The sequence below is a fragment of the Vanessa cardui genome, chromosome 25 (genome assembly GCF_905220365.1).
Source record: "Vanessa cardui chromosome 25, ilVanCard2.1, whole genome shotgun sequence".
NCBI lineage: Eukaryota > Metazoa > Arthropoda > Insecta > Lepidoptera > Nymphalidae > Vanessa > Vanessa cardui.
In genome coordinates this window covers 3,383,766-3,398,657 of record NC_061147.1, presented here as the reverse complement: position 1 = coordinate 3,398,657, position 14,892 = coordinate 3,383,766, and the positions used below count along the sequence as shown (strand labels likewise).

The following is a 14,892-nucleotide window of genomic DNA, read 5'->3' as shown; positions in this document are numbered from 1 at the left end:
ACATATTCCACCACGCTGTTCCAATGCGGGTTGGTGAAAAAAAAATGTCTAAGCTATTGTTTTTTTATTCTGTGTGTCTTCTGGCAGAGTAGAATAAATAGAGCTTATTTAAACCTAAGAGTATCTTGAAAATTGGTACAGTAAAGGTGTTTATCCTTATAAATTGACTTGTATGGTCGAAATACCAGTGGAACCAACATTATCTAAACCTAAGAGTGTCGTCAAAACTGGTACAGTAAAGCTGTTTATCCTTATAAATTCACTTGTATGGTCGAAATACCAGTGGAACCAACATTATCTAAACCTAAGAGTGTCGTCAAAACTGGTACAGTAAAGCTGTTTATCCTTATAAATTCACTTGTATGGTCGAAATACCAGTGGAACCAACATTATCTAAACCTAAGAGTGTCGTCAAAACTGGTATAGTAAAGCTGTTTATTCTTATACATTCACTTCTATAGTCGAGACACCAGTGGAACCAACAAAGCGTTTGCACTGATACATAACAGCATATGGCAGAAGATAAGTCCACAAACAAATGGTGGTCAATGGTAGGGCTAACCTTGAGTGGGCTGTCCTGGATGGCACAGGCACCGATGAAGGCGACGATGACGGCGACCACGTTGACGGTGAGCTGGAACTGCAGGAACTTGGCGATGGAGTCGTACACGTTTCGGCCCCACATCACCGCCTTCACGATCGATGAGAAGTTGTCGTCCGTCAGGATGATGTCCGACGCCTCCTTGGCCACGTCCGTACCGGCGATACCCTGTGACAGAGACCAGGGTTATTTAAATTGCTTACGTCACAATTTTCAACTGACTTAAAAAGGGAACCTCCCTTTCTCTCTAACTTAGACGATCTCGAAATAGGTATCTTGAGGAAAACATAAAATGATTGAAAATATCGTGTTAATATCTTTGACGACCTCTGTGATCGAGTAGTGTGTACACCGGTTTTCATGGGTACACCACTCCGAGGTCCCTGGTTCTATTTCCGGCCGAGTCGATTTAGAAAAAGTTCATTAGTTTTGTTGTCTTGGGTTCGGGTCGTGTCAGTGATACCGTCGTTACTTACGATTTTGGATAACACAAGTGCTTCAGCTACTTACATTTGGATCGGAGTAATGTCGGAGTAATTAATTTAATAATTGTATTAACTTAAAAATTAACTAACATGACTGTATTTTTTTAAATGTTGAAAAAGAGTAACTACTGAGTTTCTTGCCGGTTCTTCTCGGTAGAATCTACTTTCCGAACCGGTGGTAGCTTCACTTAATTGTTAAATGACGATTCGAAAGTGCTTGTAAAAGCCCACTTGAATAAAGTATACTTTGATTTTGATTTTGATTACTATGTCGTCAAATACATTTATAATATCTGACATGTACTTTAGTAAACATTCACTGACATTCACACATCTTCAAAGACATATTACGTACCATAGCGAAGCCGACATCTGCCTTCTTCAAGGCGGGCCCGTCGTTGGTGCCGTCCCCGGTGACGGCGACCACCTCCCGCTTGTCGAAAGCCTTGGACTCAATCATACCCTTCACGAGTGTATATTTGTCGGTGGGAGACGATCGAGCCAGCACGCGAAGCTTCGGCCACACTCTGTCCAGTAAATGTTGCTGAACCTGCGGACAGACAAGAGATCTTGTTTGTAAACCTAACTATACCCATGATAAACTTTACTACTACACATTTAGTATGGACGTAGCTTTATGTATTTTTTTTTCCATCTGAAATACAGGCTTGCATATGCAGTACTGGCCTTTTGATACATAAGTACTCTATTCTTGAAGGTCTATTATGTTTTTAAGCTGTTTTTTAATATACATAATAAACAAATGTACAAGTATAAAATGCAGTGAAAACTTCAATCTCAGAACGGTTCTGCTCAGCGGTGAGGGAAAACATTATAAGACCTTTGTCGGATGCAATTCTGCCACATGTACATGGAACCTCTTTGCTCAATAACGATACATTTAATCTCTGTTTACGTGTGATCCCGATAGATTGCTTTTGTACAGTCGGGGTAAGAAAAGGTTCGTCACCTTAAGATCTATTTTCGTGTGCTCAGTATGAGCGATAATGCTTTACCGATCGAGAATGACATATTGCGTTGCAATTTGATGTTTAGATTCAAAAGGTAATAAGAGTTTAAGAATTGTTAAAGGAATTAATTTGAAAACTGACGAAGGTTTTCTTACACGATAGTGAGCCCGTAGATATCGCAACTCACCTCGCCATTAGCATCCCTGATCCGTTTGTTGAACTCCTTTCCTTCCAATATGAGGAAATCATCGGTGGGCTTCAGAATACCGCACTTGACGGCTATGGAGCGGGCAGTGTTCACGTTGTCGCCGGTCACCATCCGGACGGTGATACCGGCCTTCTGGCACTTCCTGATCGCTTCTGGCACCTGAATCGAGATTAAATCTGTTATAGTACGACACAAATTAGATGTAGCATCGGAATATGCAATGGAATGAAAATAAAACCGATTAATGCCGATTTATACAACCATTAGAAATAGCTCCCTATCGCGCCATTCGACGCTATTCGTCGCTATAGATTCACGCGTTAGAGAAAGCAAGTGCATGTAAACCGACGCGTCAAATTGACGAATATATTAGGTCATATGATATTACAAGTTATTACGTTTGTGCAAAGATCATATTCGCATGAGAAATAAATATTGATAATGTGGGAATAGCGTACTCAATTCGGATGTGATCGGTTTTACGAATTTTGCCGATGCGACATCTAAGTTGTGTCGTACTATACATATCTCGTTACATTGAAGGTAATGTGATTTGTCTTTGAGTTATTTAATAATCATATGTGTGATTGTTAGATGATCTCTCACCTCTGGTCTGACAGGATCCTCAATACCGACTACACACAAGCAGGTCAGGTTATTCACGATGTTGTCTTCGTCGTCCCAATTCGGTTCTTGGTCTATGTGCACCTGATAAAAAAAAAAAAACAGTTATTAAACGTCACTCGTGACAGACAGAGACAGATATATATCAACAAAATAATAGAATAGATACTGTCAACTTTGTCTATCCATAATAAGCTATGGTGTTATGATAATTTGCTGCGATTTTCCCACTGACCTGGTTGATATCCGCCTTCCCTGGCACGAAGTCCCTGTAGGCCACCGAGATGGTCCTGAGTCCGTCGCATGCCATGGGTTCGATGACCTGTTTCACGAGTCGATCCTGCATGTCGCGAGTGAACTTCTCTAGCCTGCCTTCATGACCGTATACGAATGCACATCTGTCGACAATGGATTTGGTTAGCTCAGTAGTTTTACTTGATAATTGAATTTAGAGCAGATGTGGCCAAGTTAAAATTCCAGATCATGAAATGAAGTGAGTGTTAAATATCGATTCAAACTCAACGCCTTCACAAAATATCAATATAATATGAAATAACATTTGATATGTTTAACAATGCTTTCACTAGATGGCGTTGTGATCGAATTGAATCGCGATTATACTTCGCTCACGGATTTGTACATAGTGTTGATTATTTTAATAATAATTGTCTTGCTCTGAAGTACAGTGATTTACTAGTCCTAAGTTATACTGGGTTCGAGAAGTTTTCGTACGGAATCAGTACAGTGAGCTTGATTTTTGTTAATAATTAATTTCCTATGTCTATTCCCTCATTCCAACTTCACAATATCAAACATAAATATTTTTTCAGATAACATGATATTTATCAAATGAAAGATTAAGAAAAGAATATTTAAATAAAACTAGTTATAACGGATTTAAAGCACTTTACAGCGTTCGTGGTCACGGGTAGACTGAAAGGGTAAAGTGCTCGAAACGTCGGGATGTCCAAAATAATTAATATACGCGATTGAAATCCGTTACAACTAGTTTTATTTAAATGTGTAATAATTTCGAAAATTTAAGACAACATTAAGAAAAGAATAATGTATAACAGCGAACTAACTTCTTGAGGACGATTTCCGAAGCGCCCTTCGTGTAGAGGCGGTAGCCGCCCTTGTAGGGGATGACGGTCGACATGCTCTTGCGCACGGAATTGAAGGTGTAGACGCGCGTGAACGATTCCTCAGTGTGGCGCTCGCGTACTGCCTCGTAGCTCTGGCCCAGCGCCACCACGAATCCGAGTAGGGCACACTCCGTCTTATTGCCCACTTGCATCGGCGGACCCGTCGGGTCTTGAGACGGCTACGGCAATATTACCACACATTACATTACCAATCCACACTATTTGTAACTATTTGTACATATATTGAACCTCGTTCTTGTAATTATAATTAATCTCGAGCTCAGCGGTGAAGGAAAACATCGTGAACAATTTTAAAGAAATTCTGCAACATGAAATCCACCAACACGCATTGGAGCATCGTGTTGGAATTTTCATAGTTCCAAAACTTCTCCTCAAAGGCTGTTGTTGTTGTTGCAATAGCGAGATAAATAAATATGAGACAACATCACATACATTAATCTGATCCAAATGTAAGTAGCTGAAGCACTTGTGTTATGGAAATCAGAAGTAACGACGGTACCACAAACACCCAGACCCAAGACAACATAGAAAACTAATGGTAATCTACATCGACTCGGCCAGGAATCGAACCCGGGACCTCAGAGTGGCGTACCCATGAAAACCGGTGTACACACCACTCGACCATGGGGGTCATCGAGGAGGATTTGAAATGTCCAGCACTCACCATAATCCTAGAGGTGAACGCGCTGTTTACGGATATACCCTCGATCATCGTTTCCGCGACTTCCTGTGGTATATCCCGGTAGTTGGGCGTGACTTTGCAGAGCCTCTCGCAGATGTACGACTGCACGACCGTCATACGGTTGGTGGTCAGAGTACCAGTCTTGTCGGAGCAAATGGCGGTCGCGTTACCCATAGTTTCACAAGCGTCTAAATGCCGTACCAAATTGTTGTCTTTCATCATTTTCTGAAATACATAACATCGTTTAATATTTATCTATACACATTTTAATATTATTTTAATTAACATATGATATTTATTAATTTATCGTACATTATTTACATTAATATACATAAAATAATTTACTAGACATTATTCGATTCGAAAAATAAAATTGACCAAATCTATTACAACATACTAGTCTCAAGATTAATAAAAGTTGTTAAGACATATCCTTCTTCGTGATTTTCAAATTATGTCACATCTTTACTAACCTTAACAGAATAAGCCAAGGATAGAGTCACAGCCAATGGTAGACCTTCCGGCACCGCCACCACCAGTACAGTCACACCGATGATAAGATGCTTCACGAGGTTGTTGATGTAAGTCGCTTTCCATTCCTTATTCTCAATCACGAACGTATGTACGCAGAATTGGATGACTAGGATGATTACTGTTAGCACCGCGATCGTTGAACCGGCGTAACCGATCTGTTTGGAGATTATTAGAAATTATAATACACGACTAATAATACCGAACTGAGATGGCCCAGTGGTTAGAACACGTGCATCTTAACCGATGATTGCGTGTTCAAACCCAGGCAAGCACCACTATATATATGTGCTTAATTTGTATTTAATGAATCTCGTGCTCGGGGATGAAGGAAAACATCGTGAGGAAACCTGCATGTGTCTAATTTCATCGAAATTCTGCCACGTGTGCATTCCAAACCCTCTGCTTAATGGAAGAGGAGGCCTTATCTCAGCAGTGGGAAATTTACAGGCTGTTACTTTACTTTTTACTTTAATATCGAACGCATTTGAGAAGACTTCATTTATCAAGCAGTCAAGATACACAAAACCGACAACCGCCCTCAGGAGCATTATCATAGACACGAGAATGTACCCTAGATACTGCTAAGATACATACAGTAGGGCTGTTTTTCTTATCAACAAAACGGCCTTGAAGATCGAACTTAGAGACAGTTACATGAATCAAGAAATTTCTGGTACTTTATAAAAATATGGTAGGACTTCCTTTGAAAATCAGCGTTGGGTTCTTGGAACTCAACTTGGAAGCTTTAGGACACGTTAGGCCACTTCCATTCTTCTAAAGCTTCTATGATGAATAAAGATAAATGAACCAGTATTATCTGAGCCCCGTTTGCTCCAGCTCACCTGAATGGCTAGTTTGGTTAGCTTGGCCTGCAACACCGACTTCTCCTTCTTATGCGACTCCGGAGCGGGCTTGTCCGCCGCCGGAGCGGGCACGTGGTTGTCGTCCGGTCGCGCGTGGTTACCGTGACTGTTGCCCGACGCTGGTAGGTCATCGTCACCTGGTGTTGTTGCGCTTTTCGTTAATGAATTTATACGGACATTGCTACCGTTTGGTATTTACTTGTATGTGTCATTGTTGTTAGAAATTTTGGGTGACTTTTTAATTGGGAACTGTTATCAGGTCGATTGAATTCGTTTTGTGTGTATGAGATCTTTCTTTTTAGTTTTCTGTTTTGTATTTAGTGATTATCTGTATATATGTGCGTTTGTACTTCTAAAACATTTATATATTGAAAAATAATACTCGCACGATATATTTAGCTAAATTTAGATCAGGCCAATTTATATCTAATACAATAAGCTCTATATTACCACAGATTAAGCAAATTTTAATCGTTTTAATAGTAATTAATTTTATTAAAGCCATAATACGAACATTAGATAATATTTACTCGAAGCCAATTGCAAATAATTTATACCAAACAATAACAAGTACATTACTTCAAGATTATTTTGTTAAAATAATAATTATATAATTAACATGCGTAAGATAGTTACATTGGTGTAAACTTCACTTACGTCCTGTAACTCTAGATATTATATCGAAAATGCTCTAGCAAACGAATTAACTACATAAAACTACTGTAACGTTACTAAATACAAAATGCAGTGTCTGATGACTGATGTTTGGTATGATGTGATTATGTTTCAATAAACACTAATATGCAATAAAATGTTACGAAATTAAATGAATATAATTTTTATAGCATAAGTTTATTACGTTTTTAATTTTTGTATTATTAATTATATCAACATCGGGGACAAAAAAGACTATTTTTTTTAAAAAAATATATTTAGTCTTTTTTTGTCCCGTGATGTGTACAAGGACTAAAAAGCGGGGCTTAGCATAGGATGTAACTTACCTGTGAGGCTCTTGCGCTGCGATTTCCGCTGTTGCTTTTTAGCTTCTACTCGGGCCAATATCACGTCCGGTCGGATTTTGTTTATCCAACATTATTATACAAGCATACACATTTATGACAACGATATCATTGTTTGTACATCATGCAGTCAACACGACAGATACACGATGCAATTTAAAATGTGTATGTTTTTATTTTTTATTTTATTTCGTTTAATTTTTCATCGTCGACATGAAGGGTGTGCGGCAGGCCGGGGTCAGGGGTGGAGAAAAAAAAATTTGGATGTCATTGATTGGGTCACACTATATGTCTGGTGGCGCTAAATCTATAGGGTCATTGCGCTCAAGCATTTGAATTGCTATTTCTTATGGTATATATGTAGTCTTTCTTGCCTCAAATGCTCAAGCGTTGCGACTAATGCGTTTTACAGATGTATGCTTTTAGGGTACAATTTTATGTTCATTGTTTTTTTTAAACTGAAACGAGATTATTTTATGATAGGGTTTACAACATTCATAGGGCGGGGCCCCAGTGGGGACAAGGGACAATAAAATAGTAAAACTTATGATAACATGCTCTGACAAGACTTATTCAGGCTATTAGTCAAACACAACACGTACAACGTTCAACATGCCCGTACATTGGATATCGTTCAGAAAATAGTGGTATATTCGTATTTAACAAATAAAATAATCTCATGTCAGAAACAAAATTGATGATATTGGGTGCAGTTATAGTGATACGATAGATCATGGTTGATGAATTGATTGATTTGTAATTTTTTTGATTATTTTCATCAATTTTGTTCGGAAAACATCCCATTGGGACGAGTGCGTTGTCAATGGTAACCATGTCGTTCGTGATGCAACTACACTCGGGTCGATGATGGAGAATATATTAAAAAAAAAAACAAAAAGATATATATATCAAAACGGAAAATTAAGATTTAGATTGACTTTTTCCACCATCATCGATATTGCCCTTATCAAGCATAACATTACACTGCTCATTTAGAATTCGCTTAGCTGATAGCTATATTCTATTAATCTCAGCTCTATTACAAAGACATAAGGTCTCATTTCGGTCTCTAGGAAAGCAAGCACCCGTACCTCAAGCATGTTTCATCAAGCTACATTATATAATTCAACTAAATGAGCAATGTATTTATAATAATGCTAACTATATCTGGCTGGATATTTTTGGAGGCGTTTTTCTGATTCAAGACAAATTTCATAAGTTAGTACCTTAAAAAATACCAAATATATCTTCCATAAACAATTTAGGATCAGTCCTTTAAATGAACTTTTCCGATAGTACTTTCCCAGAAGAAACTATTAAATCGCCCAAAAAATTAGTCAAAGTGAAAACAGAAAATGCCTCCGATTATCCGCTAAATCTAAGAATATACGAGCACCAGTGCGGACACTGACCTTTCTTCATCTGTTTGATCTCTTTCTCCTGCTTGTCGACCGCAGCGCCCAAAAGCGTGAAGATGATACCCGCCTGCGAATTGACACCGACCGCCGTGACGAGCATTTTACCGGAGCCTGGAATTGATTAATGGGCGAATCTCTCCTAAATCTTCGAAACCTTGGAACTTTCAAACGGGTTTCGGCATATTTACCAAATAGGGATATTTTTGAGGATCTGTCTAAGTATTTATTTAGTTTATCCGTTCAAAGTGATAAATGCACCACAGAACATTATTAGTAGCGAGATTTAAACCCGTCAGAAGGTCAGGAAAGAATGAAGAGCATTTTTGTCACGATCGTTTTACACCTATACTTATTTACAATACATACCCTCCATAACGTGAGTACCGGATAGCACCATGGGATCAAATGATTCTCCCTTCTTAACATGGTCCGATTCACCCGTCAGCGAAGACTCGTCAATCTAAAATGAAAAAGCACATTTAAATTTTCCTATCTAACAATGCTTAATCGGTAAGTTTAGTTTTGTCACATGTGTTGCTGAATAAAGTTTCTGTAAGTAACTTAAGTTGTTTTGATAACTTTCTGTACAATTGCAGAGATTCCTAAACGAGAATATTCCAACGCTTTCAGACTTTGCAAAGACAAAACATGCTTCCTGGAGCAAGATCTTTTTATTCTAAAATTGCGCAGATATTATTACACAAGACAAAAATTTATTGGTGGTAAAAAGGTATTCATTGATAACCATACGGAATATATACTTATTCTTTATCTTCGTAATTTCATTTGTAAGAAAGATTTAATTTGTGTTTCTTGCCTTTACCAAACGGTAATGACAAAAAGGCAAGAAAACCACAATTGAAACCTCTAGCGATACATAAAATTCAATTTTATGAAACGTTCTCCTTTCGACAGTGTCTTGTATTTTGAGGCTTTATTGTGATTTTAGAGTAGAGTGGTCGACAATGCATTGCAAACTTTCTATACATTACAATGCGTAGAAAAGTTAAGCCACTTTAAAATTTTGCATAGTTCCAAATTATGAAATAAATACAAAACCCCAAAACAAGAATGTGGTTTTAAATACTTTTAAATTAATAACATTTGTATGTTAATATTTATTTACATAATTATTTGAGTCATATTATTTTTTAACTGCAGTATAAGTAAAGTACATAAATGATATGTAATTATAGTATTTATCATAGAGAACACAAGGCTTATGTACATATATGGAATGTGTGCCACTTCATTGGTATATATAAATTATGTTACTAGATCACTATTACGATAAGATATACAAATAAAAGGATATAAAAATCTTGTCAACTTTGATAATAATTAAATAAAGATACTTAGATAAAAATACCGCATTCCCTTGACTCTTATCAAATAACTGTATTGTTATCAGTACGCACGTACGTTATCAGACATCTGGACTTGAAATTGACGCAAAGTAAGTTAGTCTGATAAACAAGCAAACAGGTAAACTGATACCACTTCTTAAATTGTTACTATTAATAAAGTTAAAGTAAAGTAACGAGCTTTTATAAATTTCCTATAAATATCTTACTAATAAAATAAATAAGGGTTGCTGCGATCTTATTTGTTTGCAGTTTATTTTATCACGCTGGTTTTATGATCGTGGATACAAATGTATAGACTATTCCAATGAAAGTAAGAAAAAAGATAAACAAATCAAATATACGTATTTTAAGTGTTTCGCTAATAACTGAGCTATTTTTTTATGACATAGGTGGCAAACGAGCAGGAGGCTTATCTGATGGAAAGTGACTACCCATGGACATCTGCAACACGGCGGCTTTAAGAAAGAAGTACGCTCTTTTCTTGAAGGTTCCCATGTCGTATCGGTTCGGAAAAACCGCCGGCGAAAGCTGGTTCCACAAAGTGGTTATGAATTAGAAAATGTCTAAGAAATCGCGCTGTTGTGGATTTTCGGACATCAATATATGCTATATTGTGTACTATTAATTAAGACTTTGTGATCATTGAGTAATCGTTTATCATACTATTGCACTTTAATTTTACTTTCAATATTTCGATGACAGTTTCGTCAACATATAAGATTTGAAATTAACATGGTTATTTTTATTATTACAGTCATTTCTTTAGTTTTTAATTTTTGTTTGTGGGGCTCGATATTTCGACATTATCTACGAATGTCTTGTTCTCGTGCTCCGAAGACACTAGTAGATAATGTCGAAGAGGAAAAGTGAAGTAAGTTTTGTCGACTTTCAAAACGCCATTTTTTCGCAAATCTATAGTACAGATTTGACAAGCTCTTCAATGATATCGCGTTAATTTGCTGCCAAATGTTTTTTATTTAGCTTTTTTCCTGTTATGATTGGAATAGAGTATAGTACATTTTGATCCGACACTTACAGGAATCCTTGATATTATCCTTTAATGTGTTAACAAATGCTTTTAAATACTCAGTGATTTAAATAAATACATATGAGACAACATGACATACATTATACATATTACTCTGATCCCAATGTAAGTAGCTAAAGCACTTGTGTTGGGAAAAGCAGAAGTAACGACGGTTCCACTGACACCCAAGACAACATAGAAAACTAATGACAATCTACATCGACTCGGCTGGGAATCGAACCCGGGACCTCGGACTGGCGTACTTATGAAAACCGGTGCACTCACCACTCGACCACGGAGGTCGTCAAATAAAAATAAATTTTTCTATAAAAGCTAGGATTTTATTCAAAAAATTTAGCTTTGCATTTTTTTTAAGTATTTTTAGATATGATATAAGCTGCTTTTTGATAATAATTGATCGATAGTTCGCATTTGATACATTTAGATAAACATTTCATGACATATATTATATCTGCCCACATATAAATTCGCATTGATATAATAAAGCTCAAATTATCAAAGATTCTTACTTTCTAATAATTATGTCATAAAATGCAGTAAGTATCAGTTATTCGTCTGTATGTTGAAATCCAGTCAGGACAAACGATTTTACATAATCTAAATGTGATATTATTACGAAAAAACAAAAAATATAAGTGACAATATTACATGAATAATTAATTCAACATATATCAGTATGTGAAATATTTTATGCGGGTGTGATGTGTTATGACGTCATAGCTGTATTTAGGGAGCAATTTCGCAAGGTTACTACTAAAGTCGATACAGCAAACACTCGAGCCTCCGTCGATAACCCAATAACCCGCCTTATCTGTTAATACATCGATACTGTAATACTATCTAAGGGACGTTACCAATGCGAAAAGATAAGCTATAGATATATATATATACCAAATATATAATATACCAAAAAAAAACGCTAGTTTGCATGGTGACAACAAAGATGGCCCAGTGGTTAGAACGCGTGCATCTAAACCGATGATTGCGGGTTCAAACCCAGGCAATCACCACTATATACATGTGCTTAATTTGTCTTTATAATTTAACTCGTGCTCGGCAGTGAAGGAAAACATCGTAAGGAAACCTGCATGTGTCTAATTTCATCGAAATTCTGCCACATGTGCATTCCACTGTTGAAAATGCATTGGAACAGCGTGGTGGAATATGTTCCAAACCATCTCCTTAATGGAAGAGGAGGCCTTATCTCAGCAGTGGGAAATTTACAGGCTGTTACTTTACTTTACTTTTGCATGGTGCGAGACAAAAGCCTTCTTTTCCCACAAACAAAAGATTTCTGAACGATGTTTTCCTTTATCGCGCACTTGTTTAATATGTTTCTATAATTCAAGATACATAATATATGCCGTTTCTTTTATGTGTTACATCCAAACGTTGCGGTTCATTAGGCACGTAAGATATGCTGGCTTGGTTGATGTAATACAATTAATGCATTAAAGTATTTTAGTCGTTAACTATATTCATTTTACAGCTTCATTTATATTAATATATTTATTGTTTAATCCAATTGTAATTATTATTGAAATGTTAGTCACTAATAAAAAAGTCCAAAAGTACCGTTATGTTCCGGTTTGAAAAGAGTTTGACTGTGTAACTATATACAGCTATATGGGCTCTTGCCTTGACCTCCACATAAAATATTATTAAATATAAGAAAAATATCATCTGTTTTGTCAACATCTTTCCATACCCACAAAACACTTTTTCAAATGATTAATTAAGTCTGATACGCCATTACAGGCGGTTGCAACAGTGCATATGAGTTGTGACCACGACTTCTTGCGCGTTTTAATTTATAAAAATAGATAGATAAAAACTTTATTGCACTCAATATCATATAAAATAATAGTACATATATAATACTTATTGTTGTAGTCTAAGTTACTCTATATTACATCAGCTGCCAATCTGCCAGTGATAGTCATTATCGCTCAAACCCTTCCAGAAATCAGCCGAAACAAACAGATAGACAGACAAAAACTGTAAAAGCGATATTTTGGTAGTTGTATCGTACCTACGTAATATATTCAGTAAGAAACGGTTCTAGATGGCTAGTGCTTACCTTAAGATCGTTACTCTGCAGCAGTAAGCCGTCAGCGGGCAGAAGGTCGCCGTATTTGATCTGACATATGTCACCAACGACTATTTCGCTTATCGGCACCTGATTGACCTCGCCGCTTCTGATCACTGCGAACTTATGTTCACCTTCTATCCGTGATTGGAGCCCTCTGAAAGTAATGAACGTCGGATTAGAAAAAAACACGCCCTAACCAGTAACAAATATCATTAAAATTAGCTCAGAGCTATTTTGTTGGTGTTATAGACATAAGTAACTGAGCCAGGTCAAGACTATGCTTAGTAAGTTACTTTTTAATACTAGTCTATTTAAAATTAAATTTATTTTAAAAATCTGATAGAGTATCTTTCTAACGAAGATAGTCCAAAATATATAAGTCATATTTATTAAAGATTTTCCGCAACGATACGTGTCGATACTATGATCGTAAAATGAAGAAAAGAGACAAGTACTTACCGAAATTGCCTCTCTTTCGTGTAATCATTGAACGCTGTGACTATGACGACTACTATGACAGATATTAAGATCGCCAGACCTTCGATCCATTGGTAGTGACCTTCTTCTTCATCCAGATGTGCTGAAACATACGACTTAAATGTGAATACATCATTTACTTGCTATAGATTTCGCAACTCTGTGATATTAACTATTTACGAAGTCTTATTGTATTTTTTCAAGGAAATAAGAAAGTACATTTAACAACAACAACGCTGTCATCTAAATTACAAGTACCAGAAAAAAAGTTGCTCTACTTTCGAAACTTTTCAACTTTATCAACGATTCTAAAGGTTCGTCGACGACGTAAAAAATTCCAGAGACCGAAATAATTAAAGCTGAGTGAATCGTGATTTTTATTTTACACGGATAATAGAGCACCATCCAAGCCACTTCGCGTTCGAGGTGTGCAACAATATTTAAGATAGCATTGGAATATTTGTGTGATACTTAAAATTTTACTACTTGTCGACTAAAACAAAAAGTAGCATAACCCAATGAATGCACAAACGCGGTTTACAAATTATTATCATAAATTTAAACACAAGATTTATAATCTGTGCGAGTTTAATTTATATTATCGGATTAATCCAGATCAGTGAATTATAATATCGGATAGCAATCTGTTCAACCAAATGATCAACTGATTGCAGTAACAATGATATTATCAACACCATACACATTGTATCTTAACGAAATAGCTAAAATAAAAAGTATATTGTTTAATTTGCCAAACGAAAATTGTCTTTATGTAATTTAAATATAGAACATTAATTTCTAATTCACATTCATGCGAATAACAGAAATCTAGACAGAAGAGGTTTGTCTGTCGGAAGAGAAAAAAAAACATATATTTTATCACGTACTATTTATTGTACGTGAACAATTAACCATAAATTAAATCTTATTAAAAAAGCCTTGAAAATGTTATATTATTATGTTTATTTCATATAACATAAAGAACGATGTTTTAATAGGTACGCGTCGAGCTTAGTACTGTGATTGTCACGTACACTAACAAAGGATCGCAATTCACGATCGAACAGCTTAATGCTAGCAGAAGCGGACGGGATGATATCGGAACGGAGAGAGCCGGGGTGCATTCTACTAAAACGTGATCTACTTTTTAAAGCAAATAAAAAAAACAAAACATGCCCTAGAAGTACCATGGTATCTCGAATCGAAAAACCAGAACGTAAATTATTATATTTCAATGAAATGTTATATTATCAACGGTATTGATATACGTGACTTTTATTATTAATATTGTGAATTCGAGATAACTGACCATGGTTGGAAATTCAAGGAGGACAGAT

General features: G+C 36.3%; 1 protein-coding gene across 10 annotated transcripts in view; it reads right to left on the bottom strand.

Moving 5' to 3' along the window:
• The window catches only part of LOC124540554 (plasma membrane calcium-transporting ATPase 3), a 128,859-nt gene that overhangs the window by 18,621 nt on the left and 95,346 nt on the right, over nt 1-14,892 (bottom strand). For 9 of the 10 annotated variants that reach the window (XM_047118221.1, XM_047118219.1, XM_047118225.1 and 6 more), the window contains 14 exons: nt 13,538-13,658; nt 13,067-13,232; nt 8,938-9,031; nt 8,566-8,682; nt 7,136-7,180; nt 6,114-6,271; nt 5,211-5,426; nt 4,720-4,962; nt 3,975-4,213; nt 3,125-3,287; nt 2,872-2,973; nt 2,245-2,424; nt 1,442-1,636; nt 563-769 (listed from right to left, as the gene is read on the bottom strand). In XM_047118221.1, the coding sequence (XP_046974177.1) occupies nt 563-769; nt 1,442-1,636; nt 2,245-2,424; nt 2,872-2,973; nt 3,125-3,287; nt 3,975-4,213; nt 4,720-4,962; nt 5,211-5,426; nt 6,114-6,271; nt 7,136-7,180; nt 8,566-8,682; nt 8,938-9,031; nt 13,067-13,232; nt 13,538-13,658 (2,246 nt within the window). The remainder of the gene's footprint in view (nt 1-562; nt 770-1,441; nt 1,637-2,244; nt 2,425-2,871; nt 2,974-3,124; nt 3,288-3,974; nt 4,214-4,719; nt 4,963-5,210; nt 5,427-6,113; nt 6,272-7,135; nt 7,181-8,565; nt 8,683-8,937; nt 9,032-13,066; nt 13,233-13,537; nt 13,659-14,892) is intronic. The other variant, XM_047118223.1, reaches the window with a different exon arrangement.